The sequence below is a fragment of the Capsicum annuum genome, chromosome 10 (genome assembly GCF_002878395.1).
Source record: "Capsicum annuum cultivar UCD-10X-F1 chromosome 10, UCD10Xv1.1, whole genome shotgun sequence".
In the NCBI taxonomy this organism is placed as follows: domain Eukaryota; kingdom Viridiplantae; phylum Streptophyta; class Magnoliopsida; order Solanales; family Solanaceae; genus Capsicum; species Capsicum annuum.
Window position 1 is genome coordinate 156,659,085 of NC_061120.1, and position 22,274 is coordinate 156,681,358.

At 35.1% G+C, this 22,274-nt stretch overlaps 1 protein-coding gene across 1 annotated transcript; it reads left to right on the forward strand.

Annotated features, from left to right (window-relative positions):
* Positions 1-355: 355 nt before the first annotated feature.
* LOC107845996 (phosphoinositide phosphatase SAC8) lies at positions 356-21,337 on the forward strand. Its single transcript, XM_016690523.2, has 20 exons — positions 356-710; positions 3,579-3,653; positions 7,870-8,000; positions 8,259-8,350; positions 8,456-8,513; positions 14,464-14,520; positions 14,701-14,734; positions 14,892-14,972; positions 15,129-15,235; positions 17,218-17,304; positions 17,383-17,460; positions 17,904-17,968; positions 18,436-18,534; positions 18,657-18,756; positions 18,889-18,997; positions 19,715-19,787; positions 19,858-19,951; positions 20,050-20,136; positions 20,661-20,727; positions 20,852-21,337. Exons 1-20 carry the CDS (start codon positions 554-556, stop codon positions 20,977-20,979), a joined length of 1,779 nt encoding a protein of 592 aa, XP_016546009.1. The 5' UTR covers positions 356-553; the 3' UTR covers positions 20,980-21,337.
* Positions 21,338-22,274: the final 937 nt, after the last annotated feature.

Consider the following 22,274-nt stretch of genomic DNA (forward strand, 5'->3'; position numbering starts at 1 on the left):
TGATGAAAGATTATCGTATCATACCATACCATGCCTTTTAAAAACCAAACATAGTTTCCTCGGTAACCATATCATTCCACGGAAAACTACCATCCAAACAACCTGTAATTTGCTCTAGTCGACAAACCAAAAAGGTTTAGAGACTACTTTCTCGGTCTCATTTTATCCATCCCAAATTTTTTAATTTAATGTCCTATTTTACTTATCTTTTTTTATTTATTAAGACATTCCAGTCTTAATAGCTATGTCATTCCAATTTGGAATAAGTAAAATGAAACGGAGAAAATAATGCAAACTTAAGAATATATTCTTTTAAAAAGTCCCGATTATTTGGGCCAAACCTAAAAGAAAAAAGAAAAAAAAAGTAGGAGAAAATTTTTTGTTTAATTTTAACTGAAACATTTGTCATATTTAACCAATCCACGTTGGTTCCAGACATTCCAGTCTTCAAATCAATCATTCAACAAATCATTTATACCTTTTCTTAATTCCATAACCCTCTTTCATTATATCTGTTGAAGACTCATCAAATTTATCCCAAAAATTTAACATAATGGAAATCTCAGCAAATTCAACAACCGAGCATTTCAAACTATATACCCAATTGGAATTATATGAATTCCAAGACAAATTTGTTATCCGATCACCTGAATCTCCCACTGATGGCTTCTCCATTAGCCGCTTCGATGGGAATATCGAGAAACTCAACGGTGAATTGCACTTTAACTCAATTATTTTTCTATTTATTTATGAGTACTTCCTCCATTCAATTTAGTTGTCTGTCTTACGTTTTTAGTCAGTTTCAAACTCTTTCCTTTTTTTTTATTGCTGTTTCATTTCAACTTTTCACGTAGCATGTGTATATTTTGATATATTTTATACTTCTTATGTTTATTTTTAATTGTCATATTTTTAAGAAAAAATTATCATTTTCACCTCAAATTATACACAAAAAGTCTAATCTAGGTCACACCTAAACTATCTTAATGACCTATTATACACCTAAACTATAAAAAAATACAACTTTAACTCTTTAGAAGGTGACGTGGCGTAGAAGGTGTATTCACCTTCCTAAAGAGTTGGAAAAAAAATCTTAAACTGACAGCTTCCATACACATATCACTATTTCATTTGTTATTATATTATTAAATACTCCTAATATTCTTCTTAATATATACAATTAGATTAATTATTTTTTTAATTGAAAAAATCTTAATAATTTCTTTTTCAACTAAAAAAATATTAATAAAATTAAATTTTCTTATTTATTCATTTTAATATATGGGTCTCGCTTTTTTCAATTGCTGCTTCTTCACCAAAATCACCATTAAAACACTACTATTGACACCATTATCATCAAACTCAAATCTTCACCACAATAATTTTAAAAATCTGCCATAAATTTCATTATCGGAATCACAATACAATTTCTTCATCAAACTCAGTCTTTTTCATTTTCCAATTTCTTCCCCAATTGTCACCACACCACCATCGCCGCCACCATAACCACCGTTACACAATGAAGTAACTGTTCATTTTTTCTTTGCTAACAAAAATGAGTTGTTATGTTAGCAGTAGCAACAACAAACTACTACCTCCAACTATATCCACCATAAATTTTGGGTATTAGGTTGTTTATGATTGAGAATACAACACAAAGCCATAGAATGTGAACCAGAAAATAAGGAAAATCCAACACCATATATCAACAGATTCTTCTGGACTCAAAGACTATCTTTATCCACAAAATCCTCCAATTTCTCCAACAAACACTCAGCCCTTTGCATTGAAGAAGTAGAAGAATCAAATACGTAATCACATGAATTATACCCACTTGCAATCACAACCACTTGGTTCATCTGATTCAATAACATTATCGAATTCAAGAAAGCAAGAACCTGCAAAAAAAAAAAATCCAAAAAAAAAATCATAAATACAACACTATTAATTTATTTTTTTTAAAAAGTCAAATTTTGAGTATTGGGTTTTTTTGTTTACATGAGATAAGAATTTGGAGAAAGTGAAAGAAGTGTTGTTGTTCATTGAGCTCAAATCTATGGTGGTTGTTTGTAATTTTTGTGATAATAATGGTTGTATTGTGATTTCGATAATGAAATTTATGATGGATTCTTAAAATTATTGTGGTGAAGATTTGAGTTTGATGATGATGGTGTTAATGGCGGTGTTTTAATGGTGATTTTGGTGAAGAAGAAACAATGGGTGACGTGGACTTTTTCAAAAAAAAAAAACATAATATATGATGTGGTAATGACATGATGATGTGGCGCGAGTGTAAATCACTCTCCATCATGTGACTGGTTCTTGCGTTTTGGGGTGGAAATAGTTTCACTTTTTAATAGTTTAGGTGTGTAATAGGACACTATAATAGTTCAAATATGACCTAGACTTTTCATGTATAGTTTGAGGTGGAAACGATGATTTTTCCTATTTTTAATTGACATGGTTATTTTACCATGCTATTCCTATGAATTAGTGTTTAGTACTATTAGGTATTAGAAAATGATTCGAAGAACATATAATTAACGCAAAAGGTAAAAAAATGAAAACAAATAATTGTCTTTTCTTGATATATTAGAAGTAAGGGTGTACAAACCGAACCGATAAGTCAAACCAAACCGAGGAAAAAAACCGACTTATGGTTTGGTTTGGTATTAGCAAAAATAAAATCAAACCGAACCCAAACCGAACCGACATAATACATAAATAATTTTAATTTCTTATACGTAAAAAAAATTACTTATTATCTACTTTCTAATTACTTTTATTACTTTTTTATATTCAGAAAATAGATATATATTCTTGGCCTTTAATTATAATATTTGTCCATTAGTAACAAATTAATACAAAGTTCAATTTTAATATAAAAAACTAAAACTCTTCAATTGCTTCACTTTACATTTTACTTTCCAAGTTTTTAGAGAGTTCTCATTATTTCCTCATCTTACTCTTCTCATTCTCCTTATCCATCTAGTTGTAATTTGGGTCGTTTTTCTTTTTTCTTATGGAATTATGTTATAGTTAATTATTTTATGGAGTTAAGCTTTTAATAAGTTGTCTCCAATTCTTCATTCTTTTGTATGCTCACATTTTATGTGAAGGAAATTTTCATACAAGCTACTATGACTAGTGACTTAGAAATTGAACCACTGAGTATCCACATAATATTACTTTGAGAGATAGTAGTTTAGACGTCTTAGTAATTTGCCAACTTAATTTTTATTGAAACTACTCTATGACCATTGTTTTTTTATATTTTTAGTGAAAACATTTAATTTTTTCTTCAATCACATAATAATTATAAAAAAATCGAAAAAAACAAAAAATCGAAAAACTGAAAAAACCCGACTAAAACCAAAATAAAAAAATCGATTGTATATTGGTTTGATTTGGTTTATAGATTTAGAAAACCGACGTTATTGGTTTGGTTATATTTTAATGAAAACCGAACCAACCTGACCTATGTACACCCCTAATTAGAAGTTACAAATGAGTAAAAAATGTGATGATTTTTTAGGAGCGTATTTAAGGGTGCTCTTTTTGCTCATGCATTTTTTCAGGTGATATTAGCTTTGGAAATCCTTCCAAAGTTTCTACAATTTATGGAGTTGCTGGAACAATTAGGTTGTTGGCAGGTAATCAACTGAAATGAATCTTCATCATATACTAACCCCCGTTCACTTTTACTTGTCACATTTTGCTTCACGAGAGTCAATTTGACTAATCTTTGCAGTTAAGTTGAATTAGATTGGTTCTATATTTAAAATTTAAAATTTAGATGTTGGAAAACTATACGATAAATACTAATAGGCTACAATCTTTCTCATAATAATAAGGTGAAAAACTACATCTTAAAATGTTGGTCAAAGTTTATACTGTTTGACTCTCTATAAGTGAAATGACAAGTAAAGTAAACGGAGGGAATACTTGCTTGTTAGTGAATAAATGGAAGTCCAGTAATTTGAATGCTATGAATAAGCTGAAGGTAGTTGATAGGCATGGCTTGTAAACTATGGGTTGTATGGATATTGAATTTTGCTTTTGCAAATAGTTCTAGAGTTGCAAATATTCAATATCTTTTTTTTCCTTTTAAATTTGATGAAGTGTTCAATAGCTAGAGGCATGTATAGGATAAAACCCAGGATCAACAAGTAATTAAATCAGGGATCAACACATGGAAGACCGGACTTGAATTAGCATATGGATTAGGTATAACAACATCCAAGGCCGGTGTAAGTCCGTCTAGCTCCGGAGACACGATACTGGGTACAGGGAATTGTCCCGACCAAGAGCTCTTAACCAAACCAGCTGTTATGTGGGATTCTGAGATCCCTCCCGGCCGTTGGTTGGAGATAAAAGAAACAGTTAACCCTAGTGTTTAGATATAAATAGTTCTCATTATCATTTGTTGTGACCATTGCATGCTCACTATTCTACAATTATTACAGCAAAAGCTCTTTGTATTCAAGGCCATTTAGCTTGCATTGTTCTAGGGTGCTGATCTCTCTTTCAGGGCGGCCTTGCAGGACCCTTATTCAGGATTTCATACTTTGACACTTTTATTATTTATCTATTAATTATTTACCATTTGATTGTTGCAATCTATTTCATTATATATTCATTATCATGTCCAACTAATCTACCTGTCCTTAAACCACACTTATAAATTCCACTGTATCTCTTTAGGGTAAACAAAGCAGTAGATATTTCACTATCAATCAACTATATCTCAATTCTAAATAGTTAGCATCGACTATATGAATCCACTACTAACTCTCTTTCTTTATCTGGGCATGATACTGGATATGCTCTGCTAAGCTCACTGCTCACCTAGGAAGAGTTCGCTATATACTGTAATGGAGGCAAGAATTAATGTGCTTGGGCTAATGGGCTTTGCTGCTTTACATATCAGCAGTTAACTATCCCTAAGAACTTCAAATAACCCAAAGTTATTTGTTCTTCTAGTGCAACAACCAAGAAAAATCCTCACATAGTTTCACGCAACATCAACTAATAATAGCATTTACATTTCTAAATTTTGGATTCTTTTGCTAATTCATCTACTTACATTCATCAGACTGATATTGATTAATTAGATGGGTGAGCTGAAGATTTTCATGTCTTGTCTAATCATCTCTCTCCAATTCTTCCTCATTCTACCTTTACCTCTCCTCAAATCTATCACCATCAACTTCTCGCACCTCCTCACCTGGCCATCTGAACTACAACACATAAATTCAGTCTGAAATTATGTGTCGTAGTCCAAACTTTGCCATTCTTTTTGTAATTGATAGTAGTTGCATATCAATGTGGTTAAATCGATGTATCTCCGGTGATTTGAATACAATGATGAATAAGCTGGGTTAAAAAATGGATCTTGGACCTAACTCAACCTCAAAAGCTAGCTCATGAGTCAAAGATTATCCAAGACTATATAAGGAGACAAACAACCCTCCCTCAATAAATGGGCAACAACTTAACACCCCCACAGGTCCCTACTAATTGGTGTGTGGATAACATAACAATAGGGCCCAACATTGCCACACATGAAAACAGGAACAGGTCCGACTCTGATACCATATTAAGAAATGGATTTGGGGCCTAATTCAACCCCAAAAGCTAGTTTATGAGCTGAGGATCTACAAAACCATATAAGGATACAAGCAAGTGATTCCTCAACCACTTTGGGACAGCTTAATAAGCTGAAAGTAGTTGATGGATGGGATGTAATCTTATTGACGGTTTGAATATTTTTGTTATAGCAAACACAAACAATTTTAAACTTGCTAAAATTCAATATTTTTCAGCTTTCCTTTTAAAGTTGCTGAAGTGTAAATAGCTTGGGTGGGTGGGTTTCACTATCTGGTGAAAATGTGATCAGGCCAGTTCTTTGCATATCAGCAGTTAAATATTTTAAGAATTTTGCTTAACCCATTTTCTTCTGATGGAGCAACCTGCCAAAATCTGCGCATAGTATCTCAGACTAATAGCATCACCCTATGTTTGCTTTTTCTGATAAGTTTTATTTGGATTCATGACACAGATTGATACGGAACAGTTGAATAACATTTAAGTTTAAATACAAACATGAAACATGGTCATAAATATTTAGTTACTCTATCAAGTGTCTATAGTTGGTGAAGCAGCTTATTGTGAAAGATCAAGCCATTTCACAACTTTTAAAGGATTCCATGTTTTGTGGTTATATTAGTTCAGTTTCAATTCCTAAGTTCCATTTCTCCTTTATTTTTCCCTAACACTTCGTGCCTGCCTTGATATTAAGCTTCTGCCTTGCCACCACTTTTTGGGCTTTAATTCCTTCTACTGGCTGTTGTTTTGCTGGACCTCTATATCTGAGACTATAGTACTTCCCTTTGCTATCAAACCCTTTATCATATGTTTGGTTATGCATGCCCAATTGTTTACAGCAACGTAGGAATTGACATGTAAATTTTTCATCAAATCCATATTTATAACTGCATCCATAAAAAGTAATGTTGTTAATCTAGCTGTTTAGGTCTTCCTTGAATGTCAACTTATTTAGACTTAGGTTGTAAATTGTTGGAGTGTTAAGTTTCAGAAATAGCGACAGTTTAGCAGAAAACTCAGCTTCCATAGCCACATTTTACAATATTACAATTTATAGCCACTGTGTTCAATACAATCACCACTGTATTCAATTTTACTTAGTCGTCTGTATTCATATAAAACTTAAATAAATTAACTTTTTAGGCGCCAAATTTTCTGATCTCTCTCTCGTTTTTTAATAGTATTATATATTTTATATTTTTTTGGTATCAAATAGTATATTTCATACAGATTTATCATTTGTATTTGGATAGTTTTAGCCGTGAATATTATACAAACATATAAATACATTAATTATATTTTCTTGATTCTAAAATATACAAATATGTAATGTATCATTTGATACAAATGTAACTATTTGTATTTGTATGTCAAAATTATCAGTTGTATTTGTATATAAACAAATAGCACTTGATACAAATACAATTACAAACAAATGAAACAAATGATTTTACAAATACAAATACAATATGCATTTGTATAAAAATTTGAATTGTATTTATTTGTATCAATAAATACAAACAAGTATTCGTATAAAGAAAATCAATTGTTGCTTTTCAATTATTAAAAAATAGAAATTATATTTAACTACAAATACAAATACAACAGTTCTTTACAAATACAAATACAAACAATGTAGTTTTTTCAGATCTGGCCGGAGTTTTAGCCATGTCGTTTTTTTGATCTTACCGATGAGCACGTCATTTTCCAAATCTATCTGACCATCTGGAATACAACCTCCAACCACCTCTGGAACAAAACCTTCAACCACCACAATAGCTCCTGTCACCACCCTCCATCTCTACCTCCTTCTTCATCATTTTTTATCTTTCTTTCTCTGTTCAAACAACTCACAAGCCAGTCCCTCTTTTCTCTGTCAAAACTCACATCGAAACTGACACTGGGAGACAACAAACCCATTCAATGTCGGTGCACCAACCATCGAAGCAACAAACTCACATCGAAACCGACACTGGGAGACAACAAACCCATTCAATGTCGGTGCATCAACCATCGAAGCAACAACTACGAACGCGTGTGCCGTTGGTGTACTTTTTTTTTCAAAAATACGACAATTAGAAGCGTGTAGGCTACAGAAAGTAATTAAGAAAAACTTAAGCACATGTCTAGGCTATAGGAGGTAATTATCGGAAAGTGAAGCTGTAAGTCATAATTACGGTCCACTAAAAAAAGGATAATATCATAATTTAACTCAATTTCTGTCAAGATTTATTTACATGCTTCTAATTTCTTCTTTTGTAGGATCACATATATTGTTAATAACATCCCGGAAAGAAGTGGGAAACTATCTTGGTTTTCCTGTTTTCCTTGTGATGTCCATGAAGTTTCTTTCCTGCAATGAGGAGGCCTCAAGGCATCTAACACGTCAAGAAGTATGGTCTCGTATCATAATAGCCAACTTAAAATACTTTTTTCTTTGGATAATGTTTCTATTGTATATTTTTTGTGGTCCGACCCTTCCCTGGACTCCGCACAGTCCGCACATAGCAGGATCTTTAGCGCAGTGGGCGCCCCTTTTTGTTTTAATAATGTTTCTCTTTTACTCTTTTCCCTGTTCTCTTTTGCTTTTCTTGCGCTGGAAGAAAAGAGATGAAGCTCATTTCGTTTTCTCCTTTTCTTTGTGCTGGCAGAAAAGAGATGAAGCTTACTTCATGAATTTGTTGAGAATGGTGGAATCAACTCCAGGCTTGTATTATTCCTATGAAACAGATATAACAGTGAAGTATGTTCACTCTGTGTTATTACACCTATTTTTGGTTCAGTCATTTCCTAGCCTTCGCTCGTTGCCAATTCTTTTAGTTTCAAGAAATCTAAATATATTTGCCAGCTTGCAGAGAAGATGCAACTTGGCAAAAGGGTGGATGAGTAAACCAGTTTGGAAACAGGTTTGTCTACTAACTATTTTTGAACTAATTCATAACGTTTAATTTGTAGAATGTTATGATATTATTGCTTCCAACTGGCATGTGATCGCATTCTGGCAGCTGCAAGTTTTCTGACCTACTTATGAAGGATTCACACTGATAAGATGACCTGCTTAGTGCGTTAATTGAGTACCAAACCCATTGAAGAGAAAGGAAAAAGAAAGAAAGTAGACTTGTGACCTATTTAGACAATTGCATGCACACCTCACATGATGTGTTTTATTGTATCAAAAATGTTTTATGAAGCACCTGGGAATCCTTCCTTCTTTTTTCATGTGTGTGTGTGTATGAAATACAAAGAATTTTAAGGCTATTACGATTCGCTGTTTGCTTTCTTATCTAATCCCAAAGTTCCTTGGTTTCGGTTGATATTTGGAGGTTGCTGAAGGTTAAGGCTCAATGAACTCTTATGGAAGAATAAATATTGCAATCAGGCTATTGTATCTCCCTTTTCGTCGCGGTTGGTTGGCACATTTTGATTGAAGTCAGTGATCAAGAACCGCTTAAGATATACTTGATCCGACATGTGAAGTCAGGCTATTTTGCAGTGATCTGACATGATGCTAGCCTACAGCTATACCAAAAGCTGAATTGGGTTCTCATATCTGACCACTCTTATCACATTTAGTTGCCATATGTCATGCTGGATTAGTTTCACCTCTCGTATCAATGTAGCTATGGGACAACACATTGCACTGTCAGATTTTGAACTACTCTGCCGGGTGTTTTGCTTCCCGACAAAGGCTCTTCCTGCTGCATTGTTCCGGATGAACGATAAATACCAAATAGGATTATACATCACAAAGAAGGGTATCACATAAATGGAATTCATCCAAAGTGTTTTCAAGAAGAAACCGGTACCTTGGTCAAGAATAGAAACACACAATGTTGAACTCTCTTGGATCTTTTCTTTACTCCCCTTCTTTACAGAGCACTCATCTTTGTTGGAAATGCCTCCTATGCACAACTTGGGTTTGGGTCTATCAAGTGGATTGTAAATCCCCAAGAAAGACTTTCCATCATTGGGAAGGATACAAATATCCTCAAATCAAATTTCGCTTGTTATCTTGACCAAGCACCAAGTTGGGTGTATAAACATCACCACCTTCCAATAGGTCACCGGGTTCAAAGGGGACAAGTAGCCAAGAACATGGGTCAAGGCAATACTCGCTTTCCCCAAAGGTCATCTTCACAATTAGATTTACCCTCTATATGACCATTGACAATTTCATAAGCAAATAGAGGGTGGAGAAAGGTATCACACAAATTAACTTCAACTAAAGTGTCCTCATGCATATACTCACTATTAGATTCAAGTTCATCACCATGAGTACTATCATCAATAGAGGAACACAAAGAAGGAACAATTTCTAAACAATTAACACTTTCTCTTTCAAGGGAAGAATCCTCAAGTAGACACATACCACCACTAACATCAAAGGGATCATGACTTAAGTTACCACAAGTATCAAGCAATTCATCCCCATATTTATCAAACAAGGGTGGGGTGTCATACAAAGGATCACACCCAAAATCATTTTCACAAAAACAACCACTAATTGAGTTTCTCAAACATTCAAGTAAATCAAAGTTATCAATACCTAATTGATCATTCCTTTTCAAAAGAGTACTCTCATCTTCCAAGAAGAGATTTCCATCCTTTGGAGGAATGTCATCACACCAAAGTGGGTTGTTAAATAGAGTATAGCCCTCGAGAAGGACTACATTATCAACATGATCTACACTAGGTAATCAATTCACCATGAGTGATTTCATCATCTTCAAACAAGATATTATACTTAAAGAGAGAAGGATCAGTCCATGAGATGGAATTAGAACACGTAAGCTCACCCTCGAAAAGACAGCTATCAAGTTTCAAAGAAGTTTCAAACACAAGGTCATTTCTATGAGCCAAACAAACAATAGGATCTTCATCAAGGGGTATGCTCAAAGCATCACGCATATTTAATTGACCAACATTTTCAACACCTTCACTCACTTGAGGTTCATTAATCACATCACAAACATCCTCAAGTAGTGGGCTAATTTCACACACTAGTTGATCAACACAATTTCCACTAGACAGTGTACTATCATTTAACACAATGGCTTCAACGCTAGGTGAACACAAATTGATCTTACAAGAAGAGTCAATTCGGTCATCAATAGGATCAACTAGTGTATCCACACTCTCAACATGTACACCATCAATAAGTGGTGAAGAATCATCAGACTCACAAGTAGGCAAGCTATCACTTACACTCAATTGGCTACTAGCCTCACAATGATCATTTCACATTTACTAAAGTGCAAGAGTTAACAATGTTACCTTGAAGTTCTTAAGAAGATTCTTCTTTACCTTGGGGTGAAGGTCCTTTACAAGCTTTAGAAGCATCTAAGATTTCCCTCATCAAATCTTCAAAGGTAGTATCTTTTCTTTTTTTGGTATATGTTCTCCTCAGCTTGCCATATTGGTACCTACACACATGTCCTTACTAAGAGAAGGACAAACAAAGTTAGATTGGGTTGGTGGCAACAACCCCCTCACTTTATTCTTCTCAACCTCTCCCTTTTCCTCTCTTGGATTGCCACCTTGTATTCCCACTCCTCTCAATCTTTTCTTTCACTTTCATGAAACTTGGAGTAAGTGGTCACATTTCTTTGCAATTTGGGAAGGATAGGTGGAAAGAGATAATTTCCCCAGTGGTCCATTACAATCTTAGGCCAATTTTGCTCATTTGAAACTCTATGTCGTGCAAACCAATTGACACCTAAGCATAAATGTCCATATTCCAAGGGAAGGATGTCTCACCAAACCTCCTCATAGTACCCACCTGGGTGAAGGAAACCTTCACTCTATCGGAAACTCTTTAGCCTTCCAAGATGTATGGGAAAAGCAAGGACTCTCGAGGTATCCCTAGATAGTCAACCATAGAAGGAGTGGTGTAGTTTCCATAACACCAATCATCAAACACAAGGATACATCCCGGAACCCCACAATTATTTATCTTTACTGAGCAAATGTTTCTTCTTGGATCAACATTGTAAAGCTTCGTATACCTCTTTGGTACATGGGTATTCCTCATGAACTCTTTCAAGGCACTCCATGTTTGGCTGAACTTTCTCATAAGTTTCCACCATCTCGATATCGGCCCTTGAATGTGTTTAAGGACATATGTAGCTTGTTCGACTTCGCTTATATCATAATCCTTGAAGATCCTTTCACACTTCCATTCCCATTCAAGATAATCTTCGAGATCCGACTCTCTTTTAAAGATAGGAAGAGTAGGAATATCATGACTCCTACTATACCCCCCAGATCTACCTTGGTTTTCATCTTCAAACATTTGGGCACTTAGAACAAGAAGGATGGGATATTGTATCTTTAGGCTTTGGAGATGCACACTCTTTTCTTCCCATGGGGCGACCTCTACTATAGGTAGTGTAACCAATTACACCAATTCGACCTTGATAAGAAGTGCACAAGATGAGGAATATGAATCTTCATAACTCACATGTGCACTCTCACCATAACCATTAGAAGGTGCATAAGAAGGAAGGTTATACTCTAAATCATCTTCATGCTCGGAGTGGGAAATGTAATACTCCGCACATGCCCCTTCTCCTCATAAGAACCATCACAAGGTTCTTCATCATCTCCATACTCGCTATAGGAACTTGGATCATCATTCATCTTATATTCTCCTTCGGAATAGTAGCCCTTATTCTCACACAACTCTTGATCATGGCTATATTCATAGCCTCCATTCTCCATCATCATCATAGTCATATCTTTGTTCACCACAATCATAGTCTCCTATGTCGTAGTTACATGTATCCGAGGCTACCGAAGACATACTTTCTTAAAACTCTTTGTTCCTACAAAATGAACAAACAAGATTAGTAGTAAAATCTCCTCACCACACTCGTAAGAGTTCTCACCTATGTAGACCTCACAATTGGATTGACAAATGTTGAAAGTTGCTTATACTCTGGTGGTACATAAGGTGTTAATCTCTACTTGTGGCCGGAGTGGATTCTTGTTAGAAACGACTCAAAGAAAATATGTACATACTTTAGTCAAGAAGCTACGACGAATTAAAAACTAGAAAAGCTCAAAAGAAATAAGACGAAGAAAGAAACGGACTCAAGCACTAATCACAACTAAGTAGGTTGATAACTAGTTGTTAACTAATGTTTAGAATCAAAGAAGAGAGGATCAAGAATCAAGAAATCAAACTAGATGAATCAAACCTGAGCATAAAGGGAATTTAGAAGCTTTGAAATATGTTTTTGATCCACCAAAACAGCTTGGGAGCACCCCAAACGCATGCCGAACGCAAGAGGAGCTGTTTTGACCTGCGAGCCCATCTCAAGGGCACACCAAGCGCATATGGCACTGGTTTGATCTGCTGTTGGGCTGCTGCAGCAGCTCCAACGCAGACCAAGGGCAGATGGGGCGCAGATCAGCCGCCCAGCTCACTTGGAATGACATTTTTGCTCCTCTAGTGGTCTTCCCTTGTCCTCTTCTGTTGGAATATTCATGGTACCTTTGAAGATGCTATTGTACTAACACTTTCACTCTTTCTCTTTCTCCTTTATGGATCAAACAACCACTTTTAGTTGAAAATTAACCTTGAAGATAACAATTTCTCCAAAAACACCAACTTTTCAACTTCTTCACCTTAGATTGGAAGAGTCGAAATTTTGAACCTAAGCACCTTCTAAACTCATTCCAAACATCAATTAGCTCAAATTCTTCACCAAAATTTTTAAATTTTCAACACACTTTCTTTTTTTCAACTCAAGCTTTCATCAACGGTAGAATCTTCAATATAGCTCTGGTTTAGCTCAAATTCTAGACTCCTATAGTGTTAGGGAACAAAATTCTAACACTAGAAACTTAAGAAAACACTAAAACTATAGACTCAAATTTTGACCCAACCCTAAAAACGTGAATAGTAATTTTTTTTTGCGATTTTCGATCTCCAGACAACTAGACCCAAGTTTGACTTCGTGGGAATAAAATCAAGCTTGGTTCGGATACCAAATGATGGAGATCAAACTACAGAAGCTAAGAAATGAATACAAACACTAAAGAAATGATGAAATTGAAATACGGAAAGTAAAGGGATAATAGTTGATAGATAGATTGACACAAGAAGATTGAAAGAAATAGGAACTAATGCATATATTAAACTCAAAAACCCTCAAATCAATTATCCATGAGCACGTAATCTCTTACCTTGACCACAAGGGAATCGAACCGCCCTTACAACCACTATTTCTAAACAAAGGTCAACAAAAGTTTTTCCAAGCTATCACTCACTCTCTCAAGAGTTTTCATATCTTCATTATCAAAACAAAACTAGTGAAATAAAGACCTAAGCTAATCTATTTATAGTCTAGGGATGATTTATTACAATGGGCTCAATAGTGCCTATTTGTATTAATAAAACAAAGGCAGCCCGCTCTAGCATCTTTGGGGCAGATGTGGCGTATGTCAAGGGCATTTCTAGAGCGGATGAGGCTGTTTTGATCTGCTCTTGATCCGCTAGAGCAGGTTTAGCGCACCTCCAAGGCAGATAAGGCACACATCCCTTCTAAGGGGGTCTTTTAGCACTGTCTTGCACTCCTTCGACCTTTTCAAAGTCCTTAGACCCTCCTTAATGGTAATCTTCATTCATGTGGCATCTTTTAATAGAACTAAGAAGTCGTCAAGCACCTCGAATATCATAATTATCCCATCCAAAGGTCCAGAGGCAATTTGGATTGTATCAATTTTTGGGCATCACCCCTATTAACAACTATGTTCCTATCACCTTTATGCTTTGATATCGTAATGTTTTTCATCGTGTATCAAATTTGTGTAAAATTGTTTCTTCACTTTGATTTTTGGTTTTATTTTCAGGCTGACCCACGGTTTGTTTGGAACAAAAATCTGTTGGAGGAATTGATTGAAAATAAGGTTTGTTGAAGATCTTCTTACTCTGATAGTGGGGATACATTTCTTATGATCAATAAGTCCCTTTCATTTAACAAATTAAAGTATTTCCATTGATAGCAGTTAGATTATTAAAAATCAGGTGTATTTGACCTTGATATGTAGCTTGTCTAAAATCGTCTTTCATTTTCTTTGTTGGTGCAGCTTGATGGATTCATCGTTCCTCTGTTGCAAGGGAATATCCTGAAATTCTTCTCCCCAACTCCCATCCCATCCTCTCCCCCCTCGCCCCACCCCCCGCGTTTCCTTGGATTTAAGGATATGGAATTCATAAACGCCCAAACTAGGGGTGCTTTTCTTGGAAGTACAAATTCTTTTTCTTTAACCAAGACTAAGCTTTAAGACTGGACATCTTAAACTCAAAGAGTCACCAGCTACGATAGCATTGATTTCAAGGAGATGCACACGACGCATGGGTACATAAAGAATCCGTTATCCTCTAAAGCACGGGACAATGATTTTACCTCCAGCACAAATTTGTTTTCAAGTTAATAATTGCATTAAGCATGTGGCATTGATTGGAATCAAACCCAAAATTGTTTTCTAAGTTAATATTATTGTATTAATTATAGGAACCCGAATGTGGAGAAGAGGAGCTAATCTAGAAGGAGATACTGCTAATTTTATTGAAACTGAGCAATTGCTGGAGTTTGAAGGTTTCAGGTCGTCTTTTTTGCAAGTATGTTTTCCGAAGCATAAGTTTTCAGTTAAATTGCATCTCTATGGTTTTCGTACATTTTATTTGGCAATAACGATTTCTTGATGTTTCATCCATGTCTAAATGAGTGTGATAGCTTTTTTTTGGTAGTTTAGCAATGACACACACCACATGTAGTATATATATTGGGAAAAGTCATTATTTCCACCTCATACTACACACGAAAAGTCTAGGTCACACCTAAACTATCATAGTAACCTATTACACACCCAAACTATAAAAAAGTGAAACTATTACCTCCTTAGAAGGTGACGTGGCAGAGAAGGTGTATTCACCTTCCTAAGGTGCGTGAGAGGAAGGAAAAAAACTTAAAATGACAGCTTCCAGACATGTGTCACTATTTCATTTGTCATTATATCATTAAGTACTCCTAATATTCTTCTTAATATATACAATTAGACTAATTATTTTTTCAATTGAAAAATGTTAATAAAATTAAGGTTTTTTTATTTTTTCAGCTGAAAAAATATTAATAAAATTTAATTTTCTTATTTATTCATTTTAATATGTAGGTTTCACCTTCTTCAATTACTTTTCTTCACCAAAATCACCATTAAAACACCACCATTGATACCATCATCATCAAACTCAAATTTTCACCACAATAATTTTAAGAATTCACCATAAATTTCATTATTAGAATCACAATACAACCATTAGTATCACAAAAATCACAAACAACCACCATAAAATTCAACATCCACTTTGTCAATATCACCATTCTTTAACTGTTTCTTCTTCACTTTATTGTGAAGAATTGGATATAGTTGGAGGTAATAGTTTGTTGTTGCTACTGCTAACACAACAACCCATTTTTGTTTGCAAAGAAAAAAACACACAGTTCTGTGAGTGAACAAAGAAAAATGGAGGAGTGTCTATGAGAGTTGTGAGTGTGTTTTGTTCCTTTCGATTTGGTGTGAGTGTGTGTGAAATTGTTGTTGTGTGTGATGTTTCTGTGAGTGAATTGATGGGAGTTGGAGTCTGTGATGTCGATGAAAAAATGGTATCTGTGTGTATGTGCGTACAGTAGTGTGTGAGTGTGTTGTTTAATGTAGAAGGAAAGGAAAAATCTGTGAATAGAAAATTCGGAGTCTCACTGAGTAATTTTGTTGTTGTGTTTATATGGGTGTCTTCAGTGGTACGTGTATGAGAATTGAATTGAAAAAATGGATTGTGTGACGGTGGTTATGGCGGTGGCGATGGTGGTGGACGACGATGGTGACAATTGAGGAAGAAATTGGAAAATGGAGAAGACAGAGAGAGAAGTGAGTCAATGAAGTTCAAAGAAACAATGGTGATTTTTATTGTGATTTCGATAGTAATTTTAGTAATGGATGTTGAATTTTATGGTGGTTATTTGTGATTTTTGTGATACGAATGGTTGTATGGTGATTTCGACAATGAAATTTATGATGGATTCTTAAAATTATTGTGGTGAAGATTTGAATTTGATGATGATGGTGTTAATGGTGGTGTTTTAAAGATGATTTTGGTGAAGAAGAAGCAATGGGTGACGTGGACTTTTTAAAAAAAAAATTGACATAATATCAATGTGGTAATGATGTGGCAATGATGTGGCGCGAGTGTAAATCATTCCCCATCATGTGTCTGGTTCTTACGTTTTGGGGTGGAAATAGTTTCACTTTTTTATAGTTTAGGTGTGTAATGGACACTATGATAGTTTAGGTGTGAGCTAGACTTTTCGTGTATAGTTTGAGGTGGAAACGATGACTTTTCCCTGTATATATTCTTAAATGCATGAAAGAACATTAGTCATGTTTTTTCTAATGTGATAATTTTCTAATTGTCTTTAAGTTTTCCTCGTTTCGTTGGTGGAGGAATTGTATGTCTGAGATGTCACTTTTTCTCTAACAAAGAAAAGGGTAAACTTTGACAATTTTAAGAATCTAAGCCACTGAGAAACCATCTCGTCTGTATTGCAGATTCGAGGTTCAATTCCGCTACTGTGGGAGCAAATTGTTGATTTGAGCTATAAACCACGGCTTAATATTATCAATCACGAGGAAACAGTATGTACTTTTTCTTAATTATTTTTAATTAAAATCTTCTAATGTATGAATTATGAGAAAGTGCCTTCCTTTGTTCAGCCAAAAGTCATGGAGCGCCATTTTCATGATCTCGTGAAAAGATACGGGGATGTCACTGCAGTTGACCTGACAAACAAGGTATATAGTTTTTCGGTTGATACTTGGTTCATTAAAATTGCTTTGATGTTCATAACGTGGATATTTCTTTCCAGCATCAACTATGGAGTATGTTTTCAAGTATACATGTATCTGTCTCAACTATACATGTAATCCATGCTTATTGAGCTTTTTGAATATATCAGGAAACTAAGTTTTTTTCTTTTTTCTCTTTTTTAATCTATTACTACAATCCAAATTGCAGTCCAAGATATCTCACAATCATTACGAATGCTGAAATTTGTGTCAAAACAGTAACGTATTATTTCATTTCCTAATAATCAGAGCGGTTATATTTCATAGTAATCTGTTTTTTAAGGGATGCCACTTAGCAATTTTAGTTTACTCCTACAGGAGCTAGTTCTGTTAATAACTTTCTCACATTTATAAATGTGTTGATTATTTTCATTTATCTCCTTTTGCAGCATGGTGATGAGGGTCTATTAAGTGCAGCTTATGCAACAGAAATCCAAAAGCTGTCAAGTGTGAGGTGATAGACTCTTTTAAACCTTTATCCATCTGAGGCTGTAGGATCATTTCGATCCCATAGTTCCATAGAGACCAAAGTTAGAAGGTAGAGAGAGAGATGGGGATTTGATAGTTGGCTACCGTTGCTTAATTTTAGGACAGTTTCCATCACATGCCTTAAGTTTGAAGATTGAGAGAGGTCGAAACTAAATAGTTGGCCACAGTTATTTCTGATATGGTAGTCATTATCAAAATCAGTAGACATCTGGTTGAAAGATTGTCCATCCTTTATTCTGATTAAAGGATAGAATTGGAATAGTATGAAAAGTTTCTGCAGTTAGCAATCATGTGTTCTGTGATATATAGTTATGTGGTCTTTTTTCCAATCAATATTTCAGCAACTTCGTGCCTACTGCACTGCATTTAAAAACTGAAGCTTTGCCTACTCAAATTCAAGACTACTTCTTGATTCTTTTTGCATTGTCTCAGATATGTTTCGTTTGACTTTCATCACCATTGTGGGGGCTCAAACTTTGACAACATACAACTTCTATATGATCAGATCTCGGAGGATTTTGAAAAGAAAGGGTAAGAATAAAACTAGAACAAACAGTTGCATTGTTCGCCTGGAGAAGACGCTTCAATTTGACAATGTTTAATCTCCATAATACTGTGTTTTCTTGCTAAAATTCACTAATCCAGCTGAGCAGATACTTTCTCATAGACACAGAAGAGAAGATTCTATTAGAGCAGAGAGGAGTTGTTAGATCCAACTGCATTGACTGCCTAGATCGAACAAATGTTACTCAGGTTGGAGAAACCACATCTATTCTTCATTCGATGAACGAGTCCTTGAAATGCTTCAAACACACATGATATTGATTATCTTATATGATATTTCCGTGGTACTTACCCTTTATAATCTGACGTTATCTTGTGCAGAGCTATCTGGCTCGGAAGTCTTTGGATTCTCAATTGCAAAGACTGGGTGCACTTTCATCAAATGAGAGCATTTCTATGTTCACTGAAGATTTTGAAATCTTTAAGACTAGTATGAACTGTGTAACATTTGTGGTTAGGGATGGCAATGGGGCGGTGCGGGTATGGTGCGGTGCGGGTTTTATGCTATGCGGGGCGGTGTGGGTTTTAAGTTATGCGGTGCGGGGCGGGTTAAAGTAATTTTTTTTAAATGGTGCAGTGCGGTGTAGGTTGCGGGTATATGCAGGTTTAAATTTAAAAAAGCTAAAAATTAGTATTGTTCTCGTAAATATACCTAAAATTATATGTATTCTTTACTTAAAATTTTGTGATACTTAAAAAGACATGTATAAACTACAAATAAATAATTTTATAGTAGCTTTTTTAACATCTCTATTCATTTTAATAAAAATATGATATTTGATCATTACTTGTACACGTTATACTTTATGAAATTTTTTTAGTGAAAAGTGATATAATAGAAATTAGTTATTATTTCCTAGTTGTAGATTTGAAAATATAATGATTTTCAATGGAGTTACGAATTTTTCAAAAAAAAAAATAGGAAAAAATAAAAACATGGAGCGGTGCGGTGCGGTGCGGTTATGCGCGGGTATGAATGTGGGGCGGGTTTAAAGGTGATGCGGTGCGATTTTAAAACTTGCGAGTTTAGAAAAAACCCGCACCGCACCCACACCGCACCGCACCATTGCCATCCCTATTTGTGGTTCAATAAGTTCATACTTGCAATCTCTGTCTATTTAGTCTTCATACACCTATAATATTGCAGTGTGGGTGGATCAAGGTGATGAAATCAGCCTGGAATATTCTGGAACACATGCTCTAAAACGGGACCTTGTCAGGTAATGGGCGGAATATTTTGGGTTAGAAAAATCAATGCTGTAGTCTAAATTTACTTTGAAAATGTACCAGATATGGGAAACAGACTATGACAGGGCTTATACAAGATGGGATGAGTGCTGTTTCAAGATACTTCTTGAACAATTTTCAGGATGGGATTCGTCAGGCATGCTGCAGATTTAATCTTACTATGAAATTATTCTCTCTTATTTATTCTCTTTTCGATGCAAGTGAGATCTCCATATGCTTTCCATGCACTTGCAGGATGCGGTGGACCTTACAAGTGGCCGCTATAATGTTAACAGGGGCAGCCCCTCTCCTTTCCAGAAACATGGATTTGACTCACTCAGTGTAAGCAATGACTATCTCTTAGTAAATAACTAGATTATAGCCGGCTTCTCAATTTGAATCTTGTAGAATCATGAATCTTACTGATCTGTTTTCACAAAGTTAAATCTCTATGACAATATTCGGTGGTGGATGCAAAATTTTCTCTTTGGGGGTTCTAAAAATAGAAATATTTACTTGAGACTTAAACTTGGAACCTCAAAGTGAATTAAGTGAATTTTGAACCCTCAAAAGTGAATTTTGGGTGGACACCCTCGCACCCTCCTAGATCCGCCCCTGGCAATATTGATGCTTTTACACACCAGTGTGGTTGTGTGGTGTAAATTTGTTAAAGAAATGGACTAGAAAATGAGTATCAATGAGCATAAATCCATACCATATGAAAAAGCATAAATCCATACCAAATGGTTGCTTGTCTGAAGAATAGCTACTGACATGTTGCAGTAATTTAACCAGGTGATTTACTCCTTTCCTTCTGTAACACGTTGTTAAGACTGATTATTGGTCATATAAACATATAATTGCAGTATCTACCAGTAGCATCAGCTCTTTTAATTGGAGGATTGACCGTGACCACCATCACGATAAATCAAGGTATTGTTTTAACTCCCATTTCTGAATAGAGCTGAATGAGAATTATCACTATGCAGCATTTGCCAAAATGTTGTTTATAGTTCATCTCTCAAGATTGTAATTTATCATAATCTACTTTGGGTAGCGGGACGAAGTACAAATACCATGTTGTCCTCTGCACTCTGTGCTGGTGTAGTTGCTGGAATTATGGCACTAGTCAAATCAAATGGAAGGCAAATCTGCTCAAGACCTCGCCTATGTGGACTGCTTTAAGTCACAGCATCATATCGTAGTAGATATACAGATCAACAATGCATCTTTGCTTCGTGAACCTGACTGCTATCAGACCCGTGAATGAAACCAAGCCATCACGGAATCCGGTAACTAGGAGGACTTCCGAGACTACGCAAGGAGCAGCAGGCATTGTTGTAAACTAGAATTAAACATCATAAAACCTCTTAGTAAATGGGAAATACCACGGAGTATATATATTTTACTTGTATCGAATTTGACTTCACCCGGTGTATTTGTTGTATTAAAATTTGACTTAAACATGGCTGTATGTTCATATCCCAATAATGTTTAAATACTGATTGAGGGAATTTGATGATAATTGATTTTCATTCTGTAACAGTTGAAGAAAGTATGAATATCCAAACATGGCATACTATTAGCAGTAAATGGAGAGTTTAATTAGGTGCTCTCAAATGATTTGTGCTCACCACTTTAGAGTAATTTCTTTGTAAATAGTCGGATATTGCTTTTGAGATTTAAGAGTAGAACTAAAAAGAAATATACTGCATCATGGAAACAAATATTTTTCAGTCTTATGAGGAAAAAAAGGTTGCATTGTGAAAATAAAATTTTATCGAGCATTTTGTATTATAAGCCTGTTAGAACTTCCTTAATATGAATGTTGGATTATTTTGAGGTAAAAGAAAGAGGAAAGAAACATGATCTGATGGAATAAATTGCTTTAACCTTGAGAATCTGAAGAATGAACTTAAGAACTGAAATATCTCGTTTCTGTTATTATTAAGTGAGAACTGTGATTAGAGCTTGTTCATCGGATTAAGGAGAGCCGCAAGGGGAACCGAAAATAAACAAGTGTGATGGGAGGATGGGATGTTTTCGATAATGGGGAGTGTGGGATGTTTTCGATAGACCTTCAACAAAATAACCGTTACAAGATCTAACAATTTTACGACAAGTTCTTACTTTCATTTTTGGAAAAAGAAAAATGAAGCATTAGGTATTGCGTCAGCTGGTTGTCCAAGGCTTAAAACATTGACGATACGTGTGCAACGAGATTTCTGATGATGCACTGAAAACTGTGGCAGCAAATCGTTCCAATTTAGTTAGTTTCAGATTGCACACCGAGGACCGAAATTGAAAAGTTGCAGATGTGATAACTATGCAGCTGAAGGTTTTGGGGAAATTGTACAGTTATGGAAAGGCCTTTAGTGGCAGAGACTTCATGGGCGTTTAACTGATCAAAGCACTCCTTTACATAAGATGTGTGATGAACAGCTTGAGATGCTCATTATAAACTTGGTAAAAGTCATAGC

Coding starts and splice junctions, on each gene's coding strand:
- LOC107845996 (XM_016690523.2), top strand. CDS start 554: ATGGAAATCTCAGCAAATTCAACAACCGAGCATTTCAAACTATATACC. Junction 17,969..18,435: donor CAAAAGCTGTCAAGTGTGAG/GTGATAGACTCT, acceptor GCATTGTCTCAG/ATATGTTTCGTTTGACTTTC. Junction 19,952..20,049: donor TTCAGGATGGGATTCGTCAG/GCATGCTGCAGA, acceptor ATGCACTTGCAG/GATGCGGTGGACCTTACAAG.